Genomic DNA, 24,246 nt, shown 5'->3' on the forward strand with positions numbered 1-24,246 from the left:
TTTTACAAAGAGTTTGATTTTATTGATATTTAAATATATTAAATATTTCACTGAAATACATGGTACACCATCCTCCCTCACCCCCACAGTGGTTACATTACAAAACCAAAGCCCATGGCCTCCCATCTCCTGACTCCTCCACCAACTGGGTGAGGAAAGGGGCAATGGTTGCCCAGGGGAAGGGCATGGCTGGCACTGTGGTACGGGGAGCCAGGGTGTGGACAGGCCCTCCCACCTGGCAAAAAGCAGAGACAAGCCACCCAAGGCTGAGGTCTTCCCACTCTGATCTACTTATACCCTCACCCCTACCCCATGGCACCAAGTAGTCTCTTCCTATCCCTTCCTATCCAGGGCTATGGCTGGGGGCAGGGGAGTAGACTTTCTGTCTGGAAAAACAAGTCTTTTCCCCTCCTTCTGCCATGACTAATGAAGTACCTGATGGCCCATTTGGTTGATGCATGAAGATGCCCAAGGGAGGCAGTACCCAGAAACCAGGCCTCCACAGGGAGCTGGTGTCAGAGGGGCATGAGGAGGGGCAAGTGCACTGCCTGCCCCTTCCACAACCAAACCCAGTAACTCTGGAAACCCTTCTCCTCTGCCTCTCTAGTCATTTCCAAGACAAAGTGATCTTCAAGCAAAATTCAGGCTAGTGCCTTTGGCTTAAATAGGTACAGACAGAGAAACTGAGGGACCAACAAATTCAGGCCACAGTCAAAGAGGTTGCAGGGAAAGGGGTAAAAGGAAGGCAAAGATAGGAAGGGAATCTAGAGTTCAACCTCCTAACCCTTCTGCCAGCCCCCAAGGTTTCACAAGGGGCTGGGGAGCCAGAAACATGCTAGACTCAGGCTGAAGGCTGGAGAAAGCCAAGTTTAAGGTTCCTCTTCCCCACCCAATAGTACCAGTATCCGGGTCCTCAGAGGGATTCCATGCTACCCCAGCCCCAAAGCATACCATGTCCCAGGACACTATCTGGGGAAGCCAGGAAATTCCTGAGCCTCTGTCCATCAAACCCCAGACAGTTCAAGTGCTAGCATGGAGCACTGGGGCTCAAGCAAGCGCTTGGGTCCCTGCCACAGACAGGGAGAGTCATGCTGCACACATGGCCCCCAAACGGCACTTAGGGATTTGGCACAAAAAGGACTCCTCTCCCTCCTTTTGCTACCACACCCCATCCCACTCCTGTGTAATCTGGGCGTCTCTCTACATCCCCTGAAATAGGAAACCCTGCTTTATTCCCAGAAGACAGAGGCCCACAGGAGAGACGCAACCTGGGGTGGAGAGCTGAGGAGCAGGAGCACAAGGACTCACAGACCTGGAAAACAGATATGCACACAAAGACCAACATGCACACACAGTTACACAAACACACAGGCCCTCCCCAACGCCAGAGACTTGGGAGGGCAGGTTTGGGATCAGGGTCATCTTTCTCCATGCCCTGACCCTTTTCTATTTGGCAACAGAAGAGGGAGAGATGCTCCATGCCCCCTTGCCAGTAGACAGCAAGAGAGCACTGGGGCAGAGTGACCTGATCTGGACCCCATCGGGGTCCTCAGATCAGAGTCTGGCACCGCCCCAGCCCTGGCCTGCCTGCTCTTTGGCACCTGCAGGTGAACTTCCAGCTCCTGACCTGATATCCCCACACACAGGCTTGCTCTCTGAGCATTTTCACAGTACCAGTGAGGCCAGACGCCCCGTTCCCTGGAGCGTGCAGGAACTGGGGCTAAATCTAAGCTGTCAGAGGTCCCTTTGTTCCCCTTTGGGGACAGATTGTGGGACTAGAATTTGGCACATGGAAACATTCTCCTGAAATATGGCCAAAGCTGGCTCCCCAGAGCATCTCCCTCCTCTGCTCTGTGCCTAGGAGGGACACCTGGCTGCGGTGGGGAAGTGCCCAGGACCAGTGCTGGGGACGCAGGTATTGCAAAGGCAAGCATGGAATAGGCACTCCTCATGCCTGTCTTTGTACAAAATATTGTACAAAATATTCCCAGGAAAAAAGAGGGAAAAGAAGGGCCCAGCCCTGAATCTGCTGCCCAGACAGACAGGGAAGGGTAGGCATGGCAAGCTGCCATTTTAATCCCTCAGGCAAGAGGCCTCCCTCTGCTTCTGCTACTGACCCCTCCCCTGCTCCCAAAAGCTGGAAGATTGGAGAGGGAACAGCCCTACCCCAAGTAAGAAAGAAAGTCACTTGCATAATCCTCTTGGTAGGTAGCCCCTTGTTTTCCAGCTTGAGGGTAGACAATCATGATCCAAGCACAGCCTGCTGGGATGTTCCCTTTTGTGGTTAGCAGGGTCTGGAGGCTCAGTGCCCCCTGCCACAGCTCCACCCAGCGAGCACAGAGTCCACTCAATGCCCACCTTGATCCCTTCAGCTGAATTTGTGGCTGGGGTCCTGCTAACTGCTGGGGCCCCCATTGAGGAAGTAGGTGGTCATCTCCCCCTTGCCCTTCACCTTGACCACCCCTCGACACTCCAGCTGGTAGCCCTTGGCAGCTAGAACCTGGTACAGGTCCGTGGTCACCTGGGGGAGTGGGAGGGGAGCCCGCTTAGCCTGGAATCCTTCCTGCTGCATTTGCAGGGGCCCAGGGGTTCTCTAGTCAGGCTAGCTCCCTTCCCCCAACCCCCACCCCACCATACACAGAACACTAGCCACCCTACCCCTGTCCTAGCAGACTGCAGAGACACCATGGAAGCCCTCTGGGCCCACCTTCCTCCCAGCCCCTGCTCATATTCCCCTCACCTGGATTCGGTCGGGGACCCCCGTGCTGTCCATACGACTAGAGACATTCACTGTGTTCCCCCAGATGTCATACTGCGGCTTCCGAGCCCCGATGACACCTGCCACGACTGGGCCCATGTTCAGCCCTGAGGTGGGGAGAACAGCAAGAGACTAGTGCATGCTCCAGGCTAAACCCAGGGAGTCATCCCACCTCCTGGAACAGGTAGAAGGACCCAGAGAAAAAAATGGAAAAAGGACAAGTCTCCTGGTTGTAAAGAACGATCTAGTTCAAGACCAGCCTGGCCAACATGGTGAAACCCCATCTCTACAAAAAAACACAAAAATTAGCTGTGCATGGTGGTACACGCCTGTAGTCCCAGCTACTGAGGAGGCTGAGGTGGGAGAACAGATTGATTGATTGAGCCTGGGAGTTGATGCTGCAGGGAGCTGTGATTGTGCCACAGCACTCTAGCCTGGTGACAGAGCAAATCCCCATCTCAAAAAAAAACCCAAAACAACAAACAAAAACACCCGAAGACCTGAGCACCTCAGTTTAGGAGCTCCCCTGAGTCAAGGCAGCCATGCTATAACAGTAATCTCCTGAATGCCTGTTCCATGTCAACCACTCTAGTAAGCATTTTACATGGTTTTATCCTTTCTTTTTTTTCTTTTTGAGATGGAGTCTTGCTCTGTTGCCCAGGATGGAGTACAGTGGCACAATCTCGGCTCACCGCAACCTCTGCCTCCCAGAATCAAGAGATTCTCCTGCCTCAGCCTCCTGAGTAGCTGGGATTACAGACACGTACCACCACACCCAGCTAATTTGTTTGTTTGTTTGTTTTTTGAGATGGAGTCTCGCTCTGTCGCCCAGGCTAGAGTACAATGCCGCGATCTCGGCTCACTGCAAGCTCTGCCTCCAGGTTCACGCCATTCTTCTGTCTCAGCCTCCCAAGTAGCTGGGACTGCAGGCGCCCGCCACCATGCCCGGATAATTTTTTGTATTTTTAGTAGAGATGGGGGTTTCACCATGTTAGCCAGGATGGTCTTGATCTCCTGACATTATGATCCGCCCACCTTGGTCTTCCAAAGTGCTGGGATTACAGGTGTGAGCCACCGCGCCTGGCCATATTTTTTTTTTTTAGTAGAGACAGGGTTTCACTATGTTGGCCAAGCTAGTCTTGAACTCCTGACCTCATGAAGCCTGCCTGGCTTCATCCTTTTATTTTTATTTTTATTTTTATTTTTTTTGAGATGGAGTCTGGCTCTGTCTCCCAGGCTGGAGTGCAGTGGCCGGATCTCAGCTCACTGCAAGCTCCGCCTCCTGGGTTTACGCCATTCTCCTGCCTCAGCCTCCTGAGTAGCTGGGACTACAGGCACCCGCCATCTCGCCCGGCTAGTTTTCTGTATTTTTTTAGTAGAGACGGGGTTTCACCGTGTTAGCCAGGATGGTCTCGATCTCCTGACCTAGTGATCCGCCCGTCTCGGCCTCCCAAAGTGCTGGGATTACAGGCTTGAGCCACCGCGCCCGGCCCATCCTTTTAATACCTCTAAAAGGTAGGTATTTTTATCCCCATTTTATAGATAAGGTAACTGAAGCTTAGAGAAGTTAGAAGACTTCTCAAATAAGCCAGTAAATGGAGCAGCCAGAATTCAAACCAGATAGTCTGACTCCCATCCACCAGTTCATTTGAGAGGAAGTACCTCTTATCGGACTGGTCACATATAAGGACAGAAGTATTCAAGTTTAGATAAACGTGATTTTTAATCCCAGCTCTGCCACTTACTAGTTATTTGACCTTGGGCAAGTTATTTAATCTGAGAGTCAGTCTCTATCCAATGAAAGGGGATAATAATATCAGTATTAAAGTATGCTCAAAAATTTCTAGGACAGTGCCTAATGATCTCTGTTCTTAATATCAGACTTGATATAGGAGGTCAGAGGGAAGAAAACCCCACAGGAGCCCTGATGGGAAATCTGTGATCCCATCCCCAGCCTATAATCCCAGCTTCAACCAGAAACAGTCCTGGGAAAACCTGCCAAGCAACCAAGCCCTCTTACCAATCTTCATCTGGAAATTGTTGAAGGAGTGCTCATTGATGTGCTTCATCTGCTCCATGAGCCGCATGGCATAGTCAGCCAGGGCAGTGATGTGGGAGCGGCCCACCTGATCGTAGGTGCTGGCGTTCAGCCCTGAGGCAGCCATGTAGGTGCTACCAATTGTCTTGATCTTTTCCAGCTGCCGGAACCGCTCCTCGCTGATGATCTGAACAACACAAGGGGACCTGGCTGTCAAGGCAAATACCCCAAACCCAGCCCTGCCCCAACACTCATTTCTTGCCACGCCTTGCCTCCCTTGCCCACTTTCCTGTCTCAAGAGCCCCCTTCCAGCTGCTGCTACCAGTGTAAGACTGACAAGCTGGGAAAACAAGCCCCCTAGGACTCCAGGCAGGACTTGGGCATACAGCTTAAGAAGGTCTCTCCCGTAGCTCACTCACAGAACACAGACACACAGGTGGGATATTAAGCAATTTCTCCAATCCCCACCTTCTGGGATACTGAGTCCCAGGGTGAGCAAGTGACCTCCCTCCAGAACAGTGAACAGCCCATTCCTGACCTGGATGTTCAGGACACTATCTCACATTTTGCTTCAATTTTCTCTATTCAGAGGACCATCTTGCTTGGTTGGTCTCATGAGGTTCTGTCCACAGACCATTGCCTTCTTCTTCAGTGACATCCACCTGGTACCTATCTTATCCCCCTACAGATCAAGTCCTCCCCTGCTCCCCAACAATGATGACCCTGCCCCACTAGGGCTGACCCCCTTGATGCCTTTGACACCTTCATGGGTTCTTTTTTTTTTTTTTTTTTTTTTGAGACGGAGTCTCACTCTGTTGCCCAGGCTGGAGTGCAGTGGTGCGATCTTGACTCACTGCAAGCTCCACCTCCCAGGTTCATGCCATTCTCCTGCCTCAGCCTCCCGAGTAGCTGGGACTACAGGTGCCCGCACCACGCCCGGCTAATTTTTTGTATTTTTAGTAGAGCTGGGGTTTCACCGTGTTAGCCAAGATGGTCTCGATCTCCTGACCTCATAATCTGCCCACCTCGGCCTCCTAAAGTGCCAGGATTACAGGCGTGAGCCACCGCGCCTGGCCCCTTCATGGGTTCTTACCTCTACCTCCACTATGCCTGCCCTTACCCCTACCCCTGATGCCTCTGAGTCCCATCAAATCTCTCTTTCTCTTCCCAGTGCCACTCGTCCCTTCCAATCCCTGGTCTCCAAGTCCCCCCAATTCTCTGCCAGCACCAGTCAACTGGACAAGTACCTCATCAAAGTCAGCGATGATCTCGTTGAGCAGCCGCAGGCACTCGACACCCTCATTGTTTGCCTCCAGCTCCACATAGAACTCAGAGAAGTTGGCAATGGAGGCAAACATAACAGCCACACACTCACACGACTGATAGTAGAGTTCATCATTGCGGCGCTCCCGGGCCAGGAAGTGGGCGGCCACGTCCTTGGGCAGAATGTTATGCAGCAGCCTCCGGTTGTATGCCTGTAGCTCCTCCATCTCCTCCTTCTCCCCTGTTGCCTGTGGACACCACACCCATCACCCATTGCCTGACATTCACAAGGGGTGGGTGTGGTGGCCAAGGCTTGGAAGTGGGAGTCAGAGGGAATCACACAGAGGCAGAAAGGCATGGACAGATGAGGCCTAAAGAACAGGCAAAGGGGTAAAGGGGGCAGGTACAGGATGGGGCAAGGAGTAAGGGATGGGCACAGAGAAGGCATGGAACCAGGGTGGGCCTAGGGGCGGCCTGAGGCTTAGCCAGCTAGCAGGAGATACGTTTCTGGCCTGGCCCAGGCTCCACCCTTAGGTTCCTCCTCTTCCCCCAAAGGCCCACCCGGTCACCTGTAGTTTCCAGAGGAAGTCTAGGCGGGCAGTCGACTCCACCTGCTGAGCATGCAGATACAGCGCCAGCGCAAACACCAGCAGAATCACAGGGGTCATATATTTGAGGGCCACCCTCCCTGCAGCTGGACTAAGGATAAGCAGAGACATGCTTGGTGTCTGAAGGAGGCATCTAATGGCCCTACCCTTTGCTGCCTCGGAGCCCTCACTTACCAGTCCAGCCCATCAAAGGTCTCATTGGAAGAAGCCCTGGCAAGAGGAGAGAAGAGACAAAGTCATCAGTGCTTCCTGGGTTGCTGGGTGGGCACATGGAAGGGGAGATACAGACTGCATTTACTAAGCACATACTAGAAATCAGGCATTGGGCCAGGGCTTTTACTTACATTAATTAACTCATTAAAAGTAGAGGTTAAGAAAACCTCTACTCTTACAGACTCCTCTACTTACCAGCTATGTGACCTGAGACAAGTCGCTTAACTCTCTACGCCTCCTTCCCCATCAGTACAGCAGGGATCAGATTTAAATAATGTATGTAAAAGGCTTAGCACAGTTCCTGCCATATAGTAAGCCTTCCATAAATGTCAGTTACTATAATCTTTACAACGACTCTGTGATTTAGGTGACAGTGTCATTTTACAGATGAGGAAATTGAGGCTCAGAGAAGCTAACTCACCTGTCTAAGGTCACACAGCTAATGAGCAGCAGAGCAGGGATTCAAACCCAGAAGACACCAGAGGCTTTTTCTACTACAACAAGCCACGGCCACATATCAAAGGAATGGGGTTTTGCAGAGGAAAAGCCAGTATGATGTCCCAGGCAAAGCCCCCAAGCAGGAGTCAGAAGCTTTGGTTCCTAGCCAGAGCCCTGCCACCAAGCAGCTGTATGTCCTATGGGTGGTTAAGATGGTGGATGTGAAAGCACCATGCAAATACAAGAGGGAATTTTTTTTTTTTAATGTCTAGCCTAAAGACACAAGGATTTCCCAGGACTGGGGTTTCCTTGGGGTAACTATTTGGGGTCACATGTTGGGAACTCCTCCATCTCCTCCCTTTCCCCCACAGGGGAGTTGTGGCATTCCAAGAGCACAAGGGGCCTGGGCACCAGAGAGGCTCACAGTGACCCAGCAAGGTCAGGGAAGCTCCTGGGGTATTAAAGGACCTGAGAATAAACTCACAAGCCATGGACGCCAAGCAGTAGGTCATAGTTGTCAAAGATGGTGGCTGGGGGACCCAGCAGAAGCAGCACCAAATAGATGAGCCCCAAGACAAAGACCATGGCCAACTTCCCGATGCTGCTGATGTGCAGGAAGACAGAGCTGGCCAAGAGACTCAGCAGCACGCTCCCGATGAAGTACTGCGGGGGGCAGAGGCAGCACTGGGTGAAGGCAGAGGCCACAGCACCCTTGGGCAGGGAGAGCCCTGCACTCTCCTGCCTGACCTAACCTTTCTGCCATACCCCTCAAACCCCCATATCCTCCACCTTCCATGTCCAGCCCCTACACCACACCAGGGCCCCTGGTTGCTCCTAGTGTGGGAGACTCTGGTGAGTTCCTGGGTCCCCAGCGCCCATCACTAGGTCTGGCACAGAAGGGCCGATGTCTGTGCCAGGACAGCCCCCCCACCACCGCCTGAGCACTGCTTGAACACCTCAGGGAAGCTGCAGGTGGGCGTGGTGCCCTCACACAGGGGAGCATCCAGGCCCAGAGAGTAATTGAGCTGCTGCAGGTGGCAGGCAGTGATGTCAGCAGGTGTTAAATTCAGCATCCGGGCTGCACAGGTCCGTATGGGGGTGTGATTACAGGTGAACTGCAAAAGTAGAGGGGTGTATCAGGATAGCCAAGGAGGGGAAGGGTTTCTAGGTACCTGGTGAAGCCATGTACCCTGCCCTGGGCTATGCCCAGGTACCTTATACCCCATGGGCCTTAGTACTCACTCAGGGATGACAAGAGGTTGGGAGAACAAGGAGGGAGAACTGGAGTTAACCTTGCCCTATTCTGGGAGGGGGCTCCCTGAGGGCAGAAAATATGTCCTATTCCCCTCTGTACCCCCAGTGTCCAGGACAGTGCTTGGCACAGAGTGGAGGTGGGAGAATTCCCACTGGACCCTTACCATGTTGGCAATGGCAGAAGTAAAGACAAGCAGGACGGAAAAGATGCCAACTGCGGTGCTATGTGCCCGTGAGCGAACGATGCTGCGGGACAGACGTTGCAGGGCCTTAGGGAACAGCTAGAGGAATCAAGAGACGAAGAGTTGAAGGTTGTATCAGCCAAGGAGGAAGGCCAACCAGGGATGGGGCCCAGTGGAACAGGCATGGCCTTCTCCTCCCTCTCCCCATGTGACCTCCTCCCTGTCTGGAGTCCAGCCTGCCCTCCCAACAGCCTCAGAAGTCCCCCTACGTACAGAACCACAGGAGTACACGGCACAGATCAGCACGGTGACCAGCAGCAGCAGGAAGATGCTGGCATAGATCCCAAGCATCAGGATGGAGCTGGGGCAGAACAGGGCCAGAAAAATCATTTAATTCTGGAAGATCTGGGCATTCTTGTCCCACCCTCTGGAACAAGCAGGGATGCAGGCTCCAGGAATTGTGGGCCCGTGTGGGTATGTAGGAAGCTTCTGGGAAGCGGTGGAGAAGAGAGAAGCTAAGAGAGGAAGGGCAGGACTCTCACTGTGGGAAGATGAGAAGCTGGATGAAGCAGATGAAGCAGAAGACCAACAGGGCACAGGCAACGTAGGCTCCGAAGCGGGGATCCACCTTCCGGGAGTACTGAAGGAGAGGAGGCTGAGCTGGGTGCTGGGCCCTCCCTAAGGCAGGCAGGGACAGCAAGGACAGGGCACTACTAGGCGTCTCAACAGGGAGGAGATGCAGTTGGCCCAACTGACGAAATCCCCACCCTGCTCTGTGGTCCCTTCTCCATCCCCCAGAAACACCTGTGCCCTCACCTGTGCTCAGCCTTCCCTGCCGCGACCTGCCCCTCCCCCAGCCCTTGTCCTTCTGCCCTGTATCCCTGAAACCTTCTTCTCAAGATCCTCTCTCTGGAAGGTGAGCAGAAACCGGCGCACATGGTCCTTCCGCAGCTGATCAATGCTGCGGGCATCGATGGCACGGCTCAGGAACTCATCCACCTCATCCTCAGGGTTCAGGGCATCTTGGGTGCCCCGGCTGAGGGCAGGAGACATGGCTTCACCAGATGCATGGGCATGGCCACGTGAGAAACAATGAAAGGAAAGGTATGGGCAGCACCCAAGGGAGGGAGGGAGAGCTGGGGTGTGGCTCCTGCTCACATACGACACACCTAAAGTCAGGGAAAAGGAGGATTTTGGCTCCCCCCAGCCCCATCCCAGGGTGCAAGTACCTTCTCCCTCAATAACCTGACTTACTTGTCTTTGCTGGAATCATCAATGCCCTGGAGAAAGGGACAGAGTGTGGAGTGAGGTGAAAGGCCAACAACCTTCATCTCTGCAGCCCCTTCTCCCACCCCAACACTGTGCTGAGGGTGTCCCCACCATATCTTCTGGGGGCACTGGGACCCCTGAGATGAAATCTTCCCACTGCCCCAATACCAGAAAGCATACATGGAAATGACAGTCACAAGAAGAAAGGACAGGGTCAGGGACACTGAGGGAGCCAAGAAAAAGAGGCCCTAGGTCTGGTGCTGAGGGCCCCTCACCATCTGGCGGAAGGCCTTGGAGTCCTTGGTCCGGGAGAAGGCACGATCAGGCACCCAGCGCGGCATCAGCCCTTCCATGGAGTTGGCCCGAGTCCGCTGCAGCTTGGCCAGCATGGCCTTCTCCTCTTTCTGTGTGGGCAGCATGGGTACAGGCTCAGAAGAGGGGTACAGGCTCAGAAGAGGGGCCCAGAGGAGGCCTTGGCCTGCTCCTCCCCATTTGTCCCTCTTCCTGCTCCCCTGCCCCCAGCCCTGCCCCGGCCCTGACCCGTTTCTGGCTGGCGCCCAGGATGAGGAAAGTCTCAATGTGCTGCTCCTTGAGGTATGCGTTGCGCTCGCCACCACGGCCCGGCTCCACCTCGTAGTCCCCATTCAGGTACTGCAGTGTTGCCCGAGTGATGTGGATGCGGCTGTACATGGCCAAGAGGGTGAGACCCTGGCTCTCCCACCTTGCTCCCATCCCCCACCACCTGGGCCCCCCTACTCACCCAGCCCGGCCTCCTGCCTCCATGTGGTTGGCCAGGGTCACATCATTGGACCACACATCGAACTGCCATTTCCGCAAGCCAAGGACGCCGCAGTGCACACGCCCGCTGTGAATGCCCACGCGCATGTTCACATTCACACCTGTCACCTCACGTACCAGCCTGGGAGGATGCAGCCCCAGATCAGCTCCTGGCAGTCTTCTCCTCCCCCAGCCCACAGCCCAGGCCCTTCACTCCCCTCGGGGCCCAGTGGGCAAGGACAGACCCAGATGCAGGGGACAGGAGCACAGCCTTGGTTGGACATGAGCAGAAGGCTGCATGGGGCTCAAGGACAAATGTTAGGGCTGTGTTCACCAGCAGGGGCCCAGCAGCATCTTGTGGAACTGAGCTAGGAGAAGAGGAATCACTGTTATCCCCTCTGGCCTGCACAGATGGCATTCCCTCTAGCCCAACTCCCCTACTGCACAGGCTGTCCCCGCCCCATCTCAGCTGGCTGGGAGTCTAAGGGTCCGCATGGGTCTTTGCACAGGTTGGAGAAAGATTCCCCTTCCCAGTGACAGACAGACTTCAAAGACAGAGAAACAGCCAAAACTGAGGAAATCTCCTGAGGTCTCATCAAAAAGTAGGAGCAGTCTGGGGAACCCGTAATTCCAGGAAGCCTGGGAATGGGGCACTGCTTACGAGATGGCCTCAATCATGTCTACCCCCATCTCCACACAGCAGTGGGCATGGTCGGCCCGGGCCTCCGGCAGCCCTGACACACAGTAGTAACAGTCCCCCAAGATCTTGATCCTCAGGCAGTGATTCTCCTGAATGGGAAAGAGTTGGAGAGAAGGGTAACCTTTACTCTCTTGCCCACCCAGCCTGCATGGCCCACCACCCTCAACGCACACTCTATCTACTCCCAAATCCCCAGCTGCTGCCAGCAAAGCTATGCTCTCACCACGGTCAACACCCAGGCCCAATCCCAAGGCCCAGCACCCTCACCGCAGCCAGCTTGTCAAACCGGGCAAAGAGCTCATTCAGGGTCATGACCAGCTCCTGTGCAGTGCACTGGGATGCCAGGCTGGTGAAGCCCTCAATGTCTGCAAACAGGATGCTGTAGATGACAGCAGAGAATGAACAGACCACATAGCCCTCAAAGACTTCCAGACCCCCCCGCCCTGCTTGGCACCCTCCTGCCCTCACCTTACCTGACATTGTCATGCTTCTGTATGTAGATTTTGTGGAACATCATGTCTTCTTTTTTTGTGTTGATGTCTTCTTTCATCTCCATGGCAACATGCTGGGGCAACACCGACAGCAGCAGCCGCTCCTAGCCCAGTGGTTCCAATAGGCATCACTATACTCTTGGCCTCACATTTCAATCCCTCCTGGTCTCTCCACATCACCAGAGTCCTCCCAGACTTCTCTGAAGACCTTCCCTTCTGGACTGTGGCCTGACCTTCCCCTGTCAGAGCCCCCTCTGACCACCCTCCATTAAGCCCCCAGATGTGCTCCTGTCCATGCCCTCCTTCCCTTGGACAGGACAAAACCCCAGTATCATAGGGCCTCTGTGACACACAACCCAGGGGAACCATCACACTGTGCTCCACGGAACCGGACAAGGCAGCAAATCCAATCTGCAAGTTATGTGGGGGTGAGGTGGGGGCAGGCCCTGGCCAGGGGAGCAGTCCCACCTGCTGCCGATTCTCATGCTGCAGATGGAGCCGGGCCTGGATGTAACCGCGGGTCTCCTGAAAGGCCTGGCGCTGAGATACCTCTGCTGGATAGTGTGTGCAGATGCCAATGACGTTGGTGCAGAGGAACAGCAGCACATTGGCACCGAGCTGCAGGAGGTGGTAGAGGCAGATAGTGACCATCTCCTCTGCCTACCCCCCCAAATACACACACACACATTCACACAACTTGCTAGGTTCTCTGAGTAAGGAAGCCAGGGTCCTGCACCCTCTCTGTCCCCAAGCTACTGCCACCCCTGCAATAGCTCTCTCGCATGACCCACAGGACCCCAGATCCCAGCCAACTGCCTGAATCCTCCATGACTAGAAATGAGATCTTCTCACAGCTTCTGGAAGCAGAAGACCAACCAGGGCCAGGTAAGTCATGGGGCCCAGCTCCAGCACCCTGTATCTCCTGCTCCTCAAACACCCCACACGAAAGACAAATGCTGCTCCTTTTGCAGGTGCTCCTCCTTAAGGACAGCACCCAGGAGACCTGAGCTCTACATCCTCCTGTGAGTGACCCAGGACGAGTCACCTCCTCTCTCTTGGGTTTGTTCATCTATAACCCAAAGAGGAAGAAGAAGATCTCTAAAGCCTCTCCCTGACTTGACATAACTTAGTAACAATAATCACCATTGTCATTATTATTATGGTAGCTAGTTCACTGGCTGCCTACCATGTGCCAGGATTCTGTAGGTGCCTTCTATATACTGACTAACATTTCTTTTTTTTTTTTTTTTTTTTGACAGAGCCTTGCTCTGTCACCCAGACTGGAGTGCAGTGGCCTGATCTCGGCTCACTGCAACCTCCGCCTCCCAGTTCAAGCGATTCTCCTGCCTCAGGAATAGCTGGGATTACAGCCAACTGCCACCATGACCGGCTAATTTTTGTATATTTTTTTAGTAGAGAAGGGGTTTCACCATGTTGGTCAGGCTGGTCTTGAACTCCTGACCTCAAGTGATCCACCCGCCTCGGCCTCCCAAAGTGCTTATGGGTGTGGATTACAGGCGTGATCGACCGCGCCTGGCCCCTAACACATTTCTTAAAACTCTATGAAATAGGTAACAATATCCCATTTTAAAGGTAAGGGACTCAGGCACAGAGAAGCCAAGTAACTTCCCCAAGATCACACAGCTGTTAGTGGCTAGTGTGAGACTTGAACCCAGGACAATCAGACTCCAAATTCTGTGTCCTAATCCTACTATCTATCTAGTGCATTCCACACTGTGTAGTGCATTCCAGGTTTCCAAGATTCCTACTCACTCTACTGAGTCAAGCTCTCAAGCCCAACCTCAGAGCCCTGGCTTGAGAGTCATCAATTCTACTGATACAAAGGATGTCCTCTAACTGGAGACGGGGTCCACCATGACTGGCCACCCCTCAAGGTATAACTCCCTCTGATACTCGGCCCTGCCAGGCCCTAGGCCTAGGGCCTCCACCCTAGGAATGTTCAGTCCCCAATCATCATCAGTGGCATTGGCTACAAAGCAAGTCTAAGGGAAGCTGGCCTCAGTGTTTCTGGAAACTCAGGAATTAACCTGGAGCTTGTGGCTCCACCCCAGAGTTGGATGGGGCCGGGCTCTGGTTTAAGGAGAAGGGAGGGAAACAGCAGAAGCACCTCCTGGAAGCCAGAGGTTCTGGGCTCTGCCTTGAACTAGAACTAGTCCTGCAAAATTGGGCAGGTCACTTAATCTTTAGGACCTCAGTTTCCTCTTGGGTAAAACCGAGGGGGAGGCCTGGCTCACCCCTAGCCATTTCCAGCGCCAGCCTCTGGGATGGGCCTCCTAGCTTCCCTTCCCAGTCCAGCTCACAGGCCCAGGATCAACTAGGCTGAGCTCCCCCTCCCAGCAGCAGGGGTGAAGAGAGGGGCACACTATCTCCCTTGGGGGTTTCTAAGAATAGCCCCCAGTGGGGGAGAAGGGAAGGGGGGCAAACCAGGCAACTTCCCTTCCTGGCCCCAGGAGTCCAAGAGGAAAATGTGAGTCACGGTGGAGGGAAGGGGAAGGGGGACGAGACTGAAATAACTCTGTACACACACGTCCCTATCTGACTGTGAGAAAAAATGGATGCCAGGGGACCGGAGGAGACTCCACGCTGGGCCTGGGTCACTGGGCGACACTGTTTGATGTGTCTAAGTGAGTGGGTTGGTGGGGACACAGCCTCCTTCCTGTGACTGTGAGCAGGGTGGATCTGGGAAGGGGCTGCCCAAGTAGACGAGGAAGGAGGCCACAAACCCCACCCATCTAGAAACCCTCAGACCCAAACGGGCACAGGGAATGTTTCTCGGCCCAGAGGAAGTTGTAAGGGCAGCCCTGACCCCAAGGACTGGCACAGGCACAGCAGTGACTTTCGCTACTGCCCCAAGAATGTGCCTGTCGAGACCCACTAGGTGAGGCTGTAGCCACACACTCCTGGGGAGATGGGCACAGTCCTGGCCTCCCTGGGACTGCACCTCCCCAGTCAGGCACTGGGCCTGACTCTGGGCACCATGCCAGTTGAGAATAGGGAAGAGATGCCCACCCAGCCCATGCCTGGCCAGAGAGGAAGGGGGAAAGGAGACACCACCTCTAAGCTCCTTCCCCAGGAGGGCAATCCAGCCATAAAGCCCTGGTTGAGAGCCAGCCTGGAAGAGAAGCTCTGGGGCGGAAGAACCTGGCCCTTTAAGATGTCCGACGGTGCCCTAAGGGCACGTGCTCCACAAACAAACAGGCTATAAGGTTACTTTTAAAAAGGTACATTCTGGCATGTGTTCTGGCATTCTGGCCATGTGAGGTGGCTCACTCCTGTAATCCCAGCGCTTTGGGAGACCAAGGAGGGCGGATCACGAGGTCAAGAGATCGAGACCATCCTGGCCAACATGGTGAAACCTGTCTCTACTAAAAATACAAAAATTAGCTGGGCGTGATGGCGTGCTCCTGTAGTCCCAGCTACTCGGGAGGCTGAAGCAGGAGAATTGCTTGAACCCAGGAGGTGGAGGCTGAAGTAAGCTGAGATCGCACCACTGCCCCACTCCAGCCTAATGACAGAGCAAGACTCCGTCTCAAAAACAAAACACACAAAAAACAGGTACGTTCTGTTCTGTAGCACAGGCTGGGTGGAGAAGGGCATCATGCCAGAGAACCTAGCTTCTCACCCTGGGTTCCCCAGGCAACTTCCTCTCTGTGGGTGAGGCAGGGTGGGCAACAGGCCACAAGCCCTCAAAACCTTGAGTAAGATAGCACTCTCTAGATAGGGTCCAGTGGAGGACCCGGGTGGTGTGCTGATGGCGGGGCTGTGCCTACAGCAGCGCCTGAAGGACCTGGCCTCTGCTCCCTGGGCGGGGGGTAACATGAGATGGCAGATCCACAAACTAACATCTCTCTTAAAGAGACTTCCCAGAAACCCCTTCACTGGGTACCATGCCTTCCAGCACTCCCCACACCTCCCTGCCCCCAGGTGTGAACACTGCCCAGTCGGGTTCTACTCCACTCTAGGAAAGGGTGGGGCCCCAACAGCAACATGAGCTAGATGCTATTTTTATCCCAGCTTTGCAGACTGGGAAACTAAGGCTGGGAGAGGTGAGGCTAGTTGTCTAAGATCCCACAGAGAAGAATACAGCCCATTGGATAAGCAGGTCAGCCTACAGCCACTCCACACGGAGCCATGGAGTCCCACCTCACACACACTTGGAGCCTGGAGGCGGCAACAGGCATGGACTGAGAACCTCAAGGAAAGGCGGCCAGGCCCCTGGTGCCCAGCATGGGGAAGGTGGGATACAATCAGACTTAATGTTCCTCTCTTCAACAGTCCAACCCCATTCAAACTACATCCAGCCCAGAGAGAACTGACCCCAGCTCTTCACTTTCCCTGTCCTCCCAGAAGTGGCCTTGGTCCAGGAAAAGAGGGGACTCCTCCCTTGCTGACAACATCCAAAACCTGCTCTATACCTCCAGATCACCACCTAGAGCTGCTCTCCATGGATGGCACCAGCACCTGATCCTCCTGTGTCACCTTGCTAACAGAGATGCTAAAGCCTGGACACAGCCTGCACTGCCTTTTCAGCCCTACCACGGCCCTGGGGCTATATACCACACCCCTGCCTCCAGCCCCACATTCTATCTCTACAGACCACTATTTCAGACGGCTAAAGAGCCAGAGACTGGGGCCCATGGTGACAGTTCAGGCTTGGGTCCTGGGGCCCTCCCTCCCCTCAGCAGTGCCTTCTACCCCAGATCCCACGTGGAGGTGGACCCCTGAGCCCTGGCCTCCCACCTCCTGCTCCTCTTCCCAGATACAGCCAGACATCCCTGCACCCAGCTTCCACCCATGACTCACCCGCCCTTCCTCACTAAGCCCCCACCTGCTTATGAGGTGAGAAATTCCCCACTTGCTGCCCTCCATCCCTACCTCCCTGGCCACCTACCTGCTTCCAGAGGAAGGCATCACCACGGTTAAGTTGCCAGGCCAAGATCAAATGCAGGGTGGAGAGGCCCAGGCCGCTGAGGACTGCAGCCCGCATGCGGATGGGGAGGAGCGTGTAGGCGATGTAGACGAAGAACACAGGGCACCAGAGGCCCGCAGAGGGGCTGCGTGGGTCTGCTGCGAGGGCGCCCCCGACCTGCACTGCCGCCAGGATGCCCAGCACCACGTAGCTCACCACCCACATGGAGTCCTGGCGGAAGCTATGCCGGTTACACACCACCATGAGCCCCAGGAACAGGGCGGCGGCGCAGGCCAGCAGGGCCACATAGGCAGGCTGAGGGCGGGTGGGCGCCGCGTGGAAAGCCAGCAGCACCGCCGTGAGCAGCACCAGCACCGCCATCAGCAGCGTCAGGCTGCTCTGGTTCATCTGGAAGAAGTACCGCTGGTACAGGCGCTCCAGCTTGGCCGAACGGAACTGCTTCGACTGGAACACCTGCACCAGACGGCGCCAGCAGGATCGCCCACTCCTGGGCACCGCGTCGGGCGCCACCTCAGCTGTCCCGCCCACTGTCGTTGTCACCTCTGTGTCCTCGAAGCCCAGGGCCACTGCCCGCAGCCCCAGCTCCTTGCCCTTGCCCGGGCCGCCCCTCCGGATGAAGGCGTCATCCTGCCAGGGGCACCGAGGGGGGCCCGCAGGGGTGGGGCTGGGTGGCTCTGCATCCCGGAGGCAGCTCATATAGCGGGGCGTGCAGAAGCCACCTGCCCGAGTGCCACAGCGCCGTGAACGCTTCTGCCCATTGCGTTCACCCCAGGCTGTTTTCCGTTCATCCACTTTAGGGACCAGGAGGCCACTAAACCATGACATGTTGCTGGTAGGGAAGGAAGGAGATAGTATTAGAGACCATCCAATGGGAGTGGTATTAATACCACCGTCACAGCCACTGCCACCACTAGTAGCTCATTACCTAAGCACTTCCCACTGACAAGCTATGAGTTTCATCGTCATACAATTACTTGGATGTAGGCAACAAGGGTATCCCCATTCAACATGTGAGAAATCGAGACACAGTGAGGAAAAGAAACTTTTCCAAGGCCAGGCACAGTGGCTTACACCTGTAATCCCAGCACTTTGTGAGGCCGAGACAGGAGGATGGCTTAAGGCCAGGAATGTGAGAGCAACCTGGGCAATACAGCAAGACCTTGCCTCTATTAAAACTTTAAAAAATTAGCCTGGGCCAGGCACGGTGGCTCACATCTGTAATCCCAGCACTTTGGGAGGCCCTGGCAAGTGGATCTCAAGGTCAGGAGTTCAAGACCAGCCTGGCCAAGATGGTGAAACCTCGTCTCTACTAAAAGTACAAAAATTAGCCAGGCGCAGTGGCGGGCGCCTGTAATCCCAGCAACTCGGGAGCTAAGGCAGGAGAATTGCTTGAACCCGGGTGGCAGAGGTTGCAGTGAGCTGAGATCGCGCCGCTGCACTCCAGCCTGGGTGACAGAGTGAGACTCCATCTCAAAGAATAAATAAATAAAAATTAGCCTGGTGTGGTGATGTACACTTACAGACCAGGCCATTCAGGAGGCTAAGGCGGGAGGATTGCTTGGGCCCAGGCACTGGAGGCTGCAGTAAGCCAGGATTGTGCGCCACTGAACTCTAGCCTGGGCAACAGCCATAGTCTGAAAAAAAAAAAAAAAAAAAAAAGGAAGGAAGGAAGGAAAGAAAAAAGGAGGGAGGGAGGGAGAGAGGGAAAGAAGGAGGGAAGGGAGGGAAAGAAAAGAAAAGAAGAAAGGCTTGCCCAAAGATCCAGCAGCCACATAAGTGAGAGAACCAAGATTCTAAACCAGATTTGTCTGACCCCAAAGCCAGTATACTTGAAAATTTCCCTAAAAGGCACTGATGTGTTGGTGGTCACAAACTCAAGTGCCCAAGTCAATGAGTGATGCAGCTTATGCTTCAGAACTAGGAGGAAAAGAGTTCATACCCTGTGCATTGGGCAAGCACCACCCAGCAGCTGTAGACTATTGCCAGTGGGTCCCGATCTGATTTTTCTCAACAGAAGCAGAAGAAAAAATATGCTGGTTTTTTGTTTTGTTTTGTTTTGTTTTTGAGACGGAGTCTCGCTCTGTCACCCAGGCTGGAGTGCAGTGGCAAGATCTCGGCTCACTGCAAGCTCCGCCTCCTGGGTTCACACCATTCTCCTGCCTCAGCCTCCTGAGTAGCTGGGACTACAGGCACCCGTCACCACGCCCGGCTAATTTTCTCTATTTTTTGTAGAGACGGGGTTTCACCATGTTTGCCAGGATGGTCTCGATCTCCTGACCTCGTGAACCAGCTAACAGTGATAATCCTAAGGCTCTTCAGCTTCCTCATTGCACCACAGTCATATAAATCTCTTTGCTCTTTCCCAACACACCCCGCACAGGCCAGCCTGGGACCTCAGTGCCTGCTGTTCCCTCTGTCTGGAACAAGAGCTCCTCCAAGTCACATCCCAAATGCCCCCTTATCAGTGAGGCTCTCTCTGACCACCCTATTAAAATAGCAACCCCCTTTCCTGGAGCTCTCTATCTTTTTCCCAGCTTTATGCTTTTTCTCCATAACTCTAATCAGCAACTGCCATTCTATATATTTTTCTTATGTGTTCATTTTCTGTCTCTCCTGACTGGAATGTCAGCTCTATGAAGGCAAGGATTTTGACCTGCTGTTCTCACTGCCATATCCACAACACTTAGAAGGACCTAAACAAGTGTATATTGAGGCTGGATGTGGTGGCTCACACCTGTAATCCTAGCATTTTGGGAGGCTGAGGCGAGTGGATCACCTGAGGTCAGGAGTTCCAGACCAGCCTGATCAACATGGTGAAAACCCATCTCTACTAAAAATACAAAATTAGCCAGGAGTGGTGGCGGGCGCCTGTAATCCCAACTACTCGGGAGGCTGAGGTGAAAGAATTGCTTGAATCTGGGAGGTGGCAGATGCAGTGAGCTAAGATCACGCCATTGCACTCCAGCTTGGGCAATAAGAGCGAAACTCCATCTCAAAAAATAAAATAATATTAAATGTTCATTGAGTAGATGGATGACTAGATGGATGGATGAATGATATTCCATGCACTTTCTCCATGCTTTAAACTGTTCAAGATCTTTTCACATCCCTAATTCCATCTGATCTTCACCAAAACCCTGAGAAACTAGTCCTGTGGCCCCCTGGGGCACAAGACAGATTTGAAAGGAAAAATATATATAAACAAAAACTGATGTCCATGGCAGTTTTATATGGCTGGCCCAAGTTATAGAGATCATGGTAACCAAATCAGTCCCAGATCCCACATTTCCTGGAGGAAATGTCATTAACTGAGGTGGGAGGACTCCATGATGATACCTTTAGTGTGACTCCTGGCTGAGCCCAGGTCAGAATAAGATGAGGCTGAAAGCACTGTCATCCACGCATGCCTGTGTCCCCACCAGGGCCACACTCCTCTATGCTCACACAGTACCCTGAGGGGTCCCTTGTACTCAAGCCTGCTGAGCTAGCAGCACTGACATTTGTACTCAGTAGGGGACAGGATGGAGGAATACCCAGCACTTGCCACAGGTGGCCACAGAATGAGAGCTCAAGCCAGATGCGCAGCACTCAAAGCAGACACCCAGGGACCCACAAGCAGAAGGCAGGCTGGGGAATTCTCCACATATCCCAAAACTCCCATCCCTGGGTCACCCTCAGCCAAGTTCTGTCGGCATACCTTCTCCTATATCCCACAGCAGTATGTCCTTCGACCTCCTTTTGTTTTTTTGTTTAAGATGGAGTCTCACCCTGCCCCACCCAGGCTGGAGTACAGTGGCACAATCTTGGCTCACTGCAACCTCTGACTCCCGGGTTCAAGCAATTCTCCTGCCTCAGCCTCCCCAGTAGCTGAGATTACAGGCACCTGCCACCACGCCCGGCTAATTTTTGTATTTTCAGTAGAGATAGGGTTTCACCATGTTGGCCAGGCTGGTCTCGAACTCCTAACCTCAGGTGATCCGCCTGCCTTGGCCTCCCAAAGTGCTGGGATTACAGGCATGAGTCACCATGCCTGGCCCCTTCAACCTCTTAACATCACCAACAGCACCATCTGGAAGGACAGATCAGGAATACAAGACTTTTGGTCAGGCTGGCATTTGGAAAAGGTCACCAAAGAAAGCCTGGCTCTTCAAAATACTTCATTAGAAGCATGATCTTTGGCATGAGACCAGGTTCCAAACCTTAGCGTGATTATTTACTAGCCGCACTGCCTTGGGCAAGTTATTTAACCTCTCTGTGTCAGTACCTTCATCTGTAAAATGGAAATAATAATTGTCCTCTGGAAAGAATCTAATAATGCCTGTCATGAAGTACACACTTGAAAAATATTAGTTCTTCTCCTCACTCTACAACACTTTAAACCCAAATCTCTGTCAGCGTCAAGAGATGGAAAAATGAGAAAATCATGAGCAAGAACACACGTCTTTCTAGCCAGTCAGATGCCTGGTTCTATCAGTCCCTATGTCCTTGGCTGTTAGTCCCCAGAGCTGCTGGAGACAGAGCCCAGAGTGAGCAGGTTTCCCACCACCATCCAGCACCCACAACATTTTGCTTCAGCCTCCCCTCATTCACCAGTCCCCTTCCCTGTTCTTATCTCCCCCAACACAACCCCCCACCCCCACCACTGGCCCAGACCTCTTTCCAAAGGACTAGTTTCTGGCCAGGTTCCCAGCCCCCTGGAAACACATCCTAGCATCTGGCTCATACCCACAGAGAAAGGGGCAGACACTATCCAGGAGAATGCATGACCCTCCCAGGAACACTCTGACTCCCTAAGGGGATAGCTTCAGAGCTGTGTAATTGTCCAACCAACTGCAACCATCCCACTCTGGGCTCCACTCCAGGCACTGCCCATCCCTGAGAACTTGCCGGCCTCCCAGCATTTCTGGCACCCCATGCCAGACTAGTATGGCAGGGAACAGGGGAGAGCACTGTTCCAAGCCACAAAACTCTATATGGTCCCCCAACCCACTTTGTCCAGCAACCCATCACTATGAGAGCTCTGGGAGCACAGACCACCTCCCTCCTCCCCAGAGTCAGGCTCCTAAGCCTTGTGCCTCTGACCTCCTCCTTCCCTGAGTGTTGGTCCATTTGCTCTCTCACAGATCTGCTGCTCTTCACACCACCGGCTCCCACAGCCAGAGCCATGTCCCATTCAGCCTGGCAGGCCCAGGCTCAGTCCCAGACCTCAAGTCCCTCCCAAACCCTGATCAGGCTGAGACCAGAGTTTGGAACCCGCCAAGGCCAAGGCCCAGCCCTAAGGATGGCTCTGCCTACTGCCTTGCCAAGCCTTCCTGGCCACCTCCTGTCTATCCCATCCCCAGGGCCCATCTGCCCCTGCCCTCCTTGGCAAAAGGAGGCTCCAGGGGATTTAAAACGACTTCAGAAAGTTCATGGCAAGAGGCACTGCCCAGGCAGGGCCCAGCAGTGCCAGCACCGCCCACCATACTGGGACATGGGCCTCACTTCTTCAATTCTGGGCCTTTCCAGATGTAGAGGAGACTACCCAGGGCCTGTATCTGTTGGTCCAGTGCCCGCTGCCGCCTTCTCCCATCCCCAGTCCTCGCTCTTCCTAAAGATTACAGAGGGCTCCCACATCAAGCCTTACTGTGCAACCCCCACCAAGTCCCTCCAGCTCACAGGGGTAGTCTGGTAAGGGGAGGATATGGGCAAAGAGGCTTCCACGCCTGATTCCACCTCTAGCCTTTCAGTCGAGCCCAAGAGTCTGCTTTGAATAAGTCAGCTCCCCTGCCCACACTGCGGCAGGCCTTGGGGGATGTGGGGAGCCGAACCCACCCCTTTCATTCCCAAGGTTTGGAGTGAGGCGAAGGAGAGGGACTCCCGCAGACAGAGGGCATCCCTGCCTCTGCCCAGGCCGGTTCCTCTCCCCTAAATGGAATCTCTCCCAAACTCAGAGACTCACCCCACAGCCCCGCAGCAAAAAACTCAGGCCAGCCCCTCCCCCAGTACGTGCCAGGTCCTCCTGGCCTCCGGGCAAGCCTGGAACTCGCCCCGTGGAGGGAGGCCGGCAGCGGGCGACGCGGGTGGCGAGCGCCGGACCTAGGAGACCTCGATCCCACTGCCTCCATGACTTCCCTTTGCCAACCCCAACTCCCTCGGGCAACCCGCCAAACACTGCCGAGACGACCCGTCCCAGGCTTCGGCGCCCCCACCCACAAACTCCTATTGGGATCCGCTCGGGAGCGTTCCAATCCTGGAGCCCCGGGAGCCCGAGTGGTCACTTCCCCAGCCCTCCGCACGCTCACCTGCCGGCCAGTCTCCGCGCCTGCCCCGGGCCCCCGCCCCGCCGCCCCCGCGGGCTCCGGCCGGCCGGCCGGCCGTCCCGCGGTCCTTCTCCGAGCCCGCGCGTCCTGGCCGTCCCGCCCGCCGTCCGCCGTCCGCCCGGCCCTCGCCCCCTCCCGAGCTGTCCAGCGCAGCCGCCCTCTACCCCGGATCCAGAAGTCCCCTCCCCGCTGGCTCCCGGACTCCCCGCCTTAAAGGCACAAGCTCCTTTTGTCTGGGCACCCCCCTCCTCCTCCCCAGAAGCGGGGGCCGAGTCGCCCACTCCCCTTCCTAGCAGCGGGGTAGGGGCGCAGGAGGCCAAATAATGGGACCCCTCCCTCCGCGCGCCCCCTCCTCTCCTCCGGCCGCTTCCTCCCCCAGTCCTGAGAAGACAAGCGGCTACTGTTCTGGGATCAAGACCCCGGGGGGAGGGGACCTCGCAGCCCAGTCCCCTTCCCTTCACCCCGGCCGCCTCCTCCTTCATTCCTCTCCCGCCCTCACCCCGGGGGTCCCCAAGCGCGCCCGCAAACCCACCTCTCACGGCTACATCCCCCGTCCCGCCCACCAAGGGTCGCCTTCCTTCCTGTAAGGGTCGCAGGGGTTGGGCCCGCGCCCTGCGCCCACTCTTCATCCCCACTTCCTCACTGCCCCGGCCCCTGTCCCAGCCCCAGCCCCAGCCCCAGCCCCCACCTAGCCATTCCCGCCCTGCCTGTCACGGCCCTGCGCCCTCCTGCGGGAACTCAGTTTAATAATTAATTAAGATCTCATTCCACAAGGCGCCAGGTGTGTGCGGCCTGCTTGCCCGCACACCACTTCTTTCCTCTTCCCCCAGCCTCTGGGGCAGCGGCCCCGAGGCGAACCTGCTGGACCCAGTGGAGAGATCCAGGGAAGGGGCACTCTCCCTGCCGCCCCCCGCAACCCCCCGCCCCATTCTCTAGGAGCCCCTCCCCGCACGTGCCAATTTGCAACCTCGCCCCCAGGCACCTTTTACCCAAAGGGCTGTG

The 24,246-nt window shown here is 54.9% G+C and overlaps 1 protein-coding gene across 2 annotated transcripts; it reads right to left on the bottom strand.

The window, feature by feature from the left end:
• Positions 1-23,868, bottom strand: ADCY6 (adenylate cyclase 6). Of its 2 annotated transcripts, none has more exons than XM_050746855.1 (22): positions 23,777-23,868; positions 16,904-17,771; positions 12,460-12,609; positions 11,974-12,095; positions 11,768-11,879; positions 11,462-11,589; positions 10,784-10,942; positions 10,564-10,705; positions 10,299-10,427; positions 10,009-10,034; positions 9,643-9,790; positions 9,297-9,394; positions 9,028-9,115; positions 8,737-8,853; positions 8,275-8,433; positions 7,803-7,981; positions 6,842-6,877; positions 6,629-6,758; positions 6,044-6,307; positions 4,779-4,983; positions 2,741-2,865; positions 1-2,521 (listed from the first exon to the last, which is right to left on the bottom strand). In XM_050746855.1, the coding sequence occupies exons 2-22, from the start codon at positions 17,765-17,767 to the stop codon at positions 2,396-2,398; spliced, it is 3,507 nt and encodes a 1,168-aa protein (XP_050602812.1). In that variant the 5' UTR covers positions 17,768-17,771; positions 23,777-23,868; the 3' UTR covers positions 1-2,395. The 2 variants fall into 2 exon arrangements, with proteins under 2 accessions (XP_050602812.1, XP_050602811.1); XM_050746854.1 differs by lacking the exon at positions 23,777-23,868 and adding an exon at positions 23,227-23,406.
• Between the last annotated feature and the right edge of the window lie 378 nt (positions 23,869-24,246).

Source organism: Macaca thibetana, chromosome 11, assembly GCF_024542745.1.
Source record: "Macaca thibetana thibetana isolate TM-01 chromosome 11, ASM2454274v1, whole genome shotgun sequence".
NCBI lineage: Eukaryota > Metazoa > Chordata > Mammalia > Primates > Cercopithecidae > Macaca > Macaca thibetana.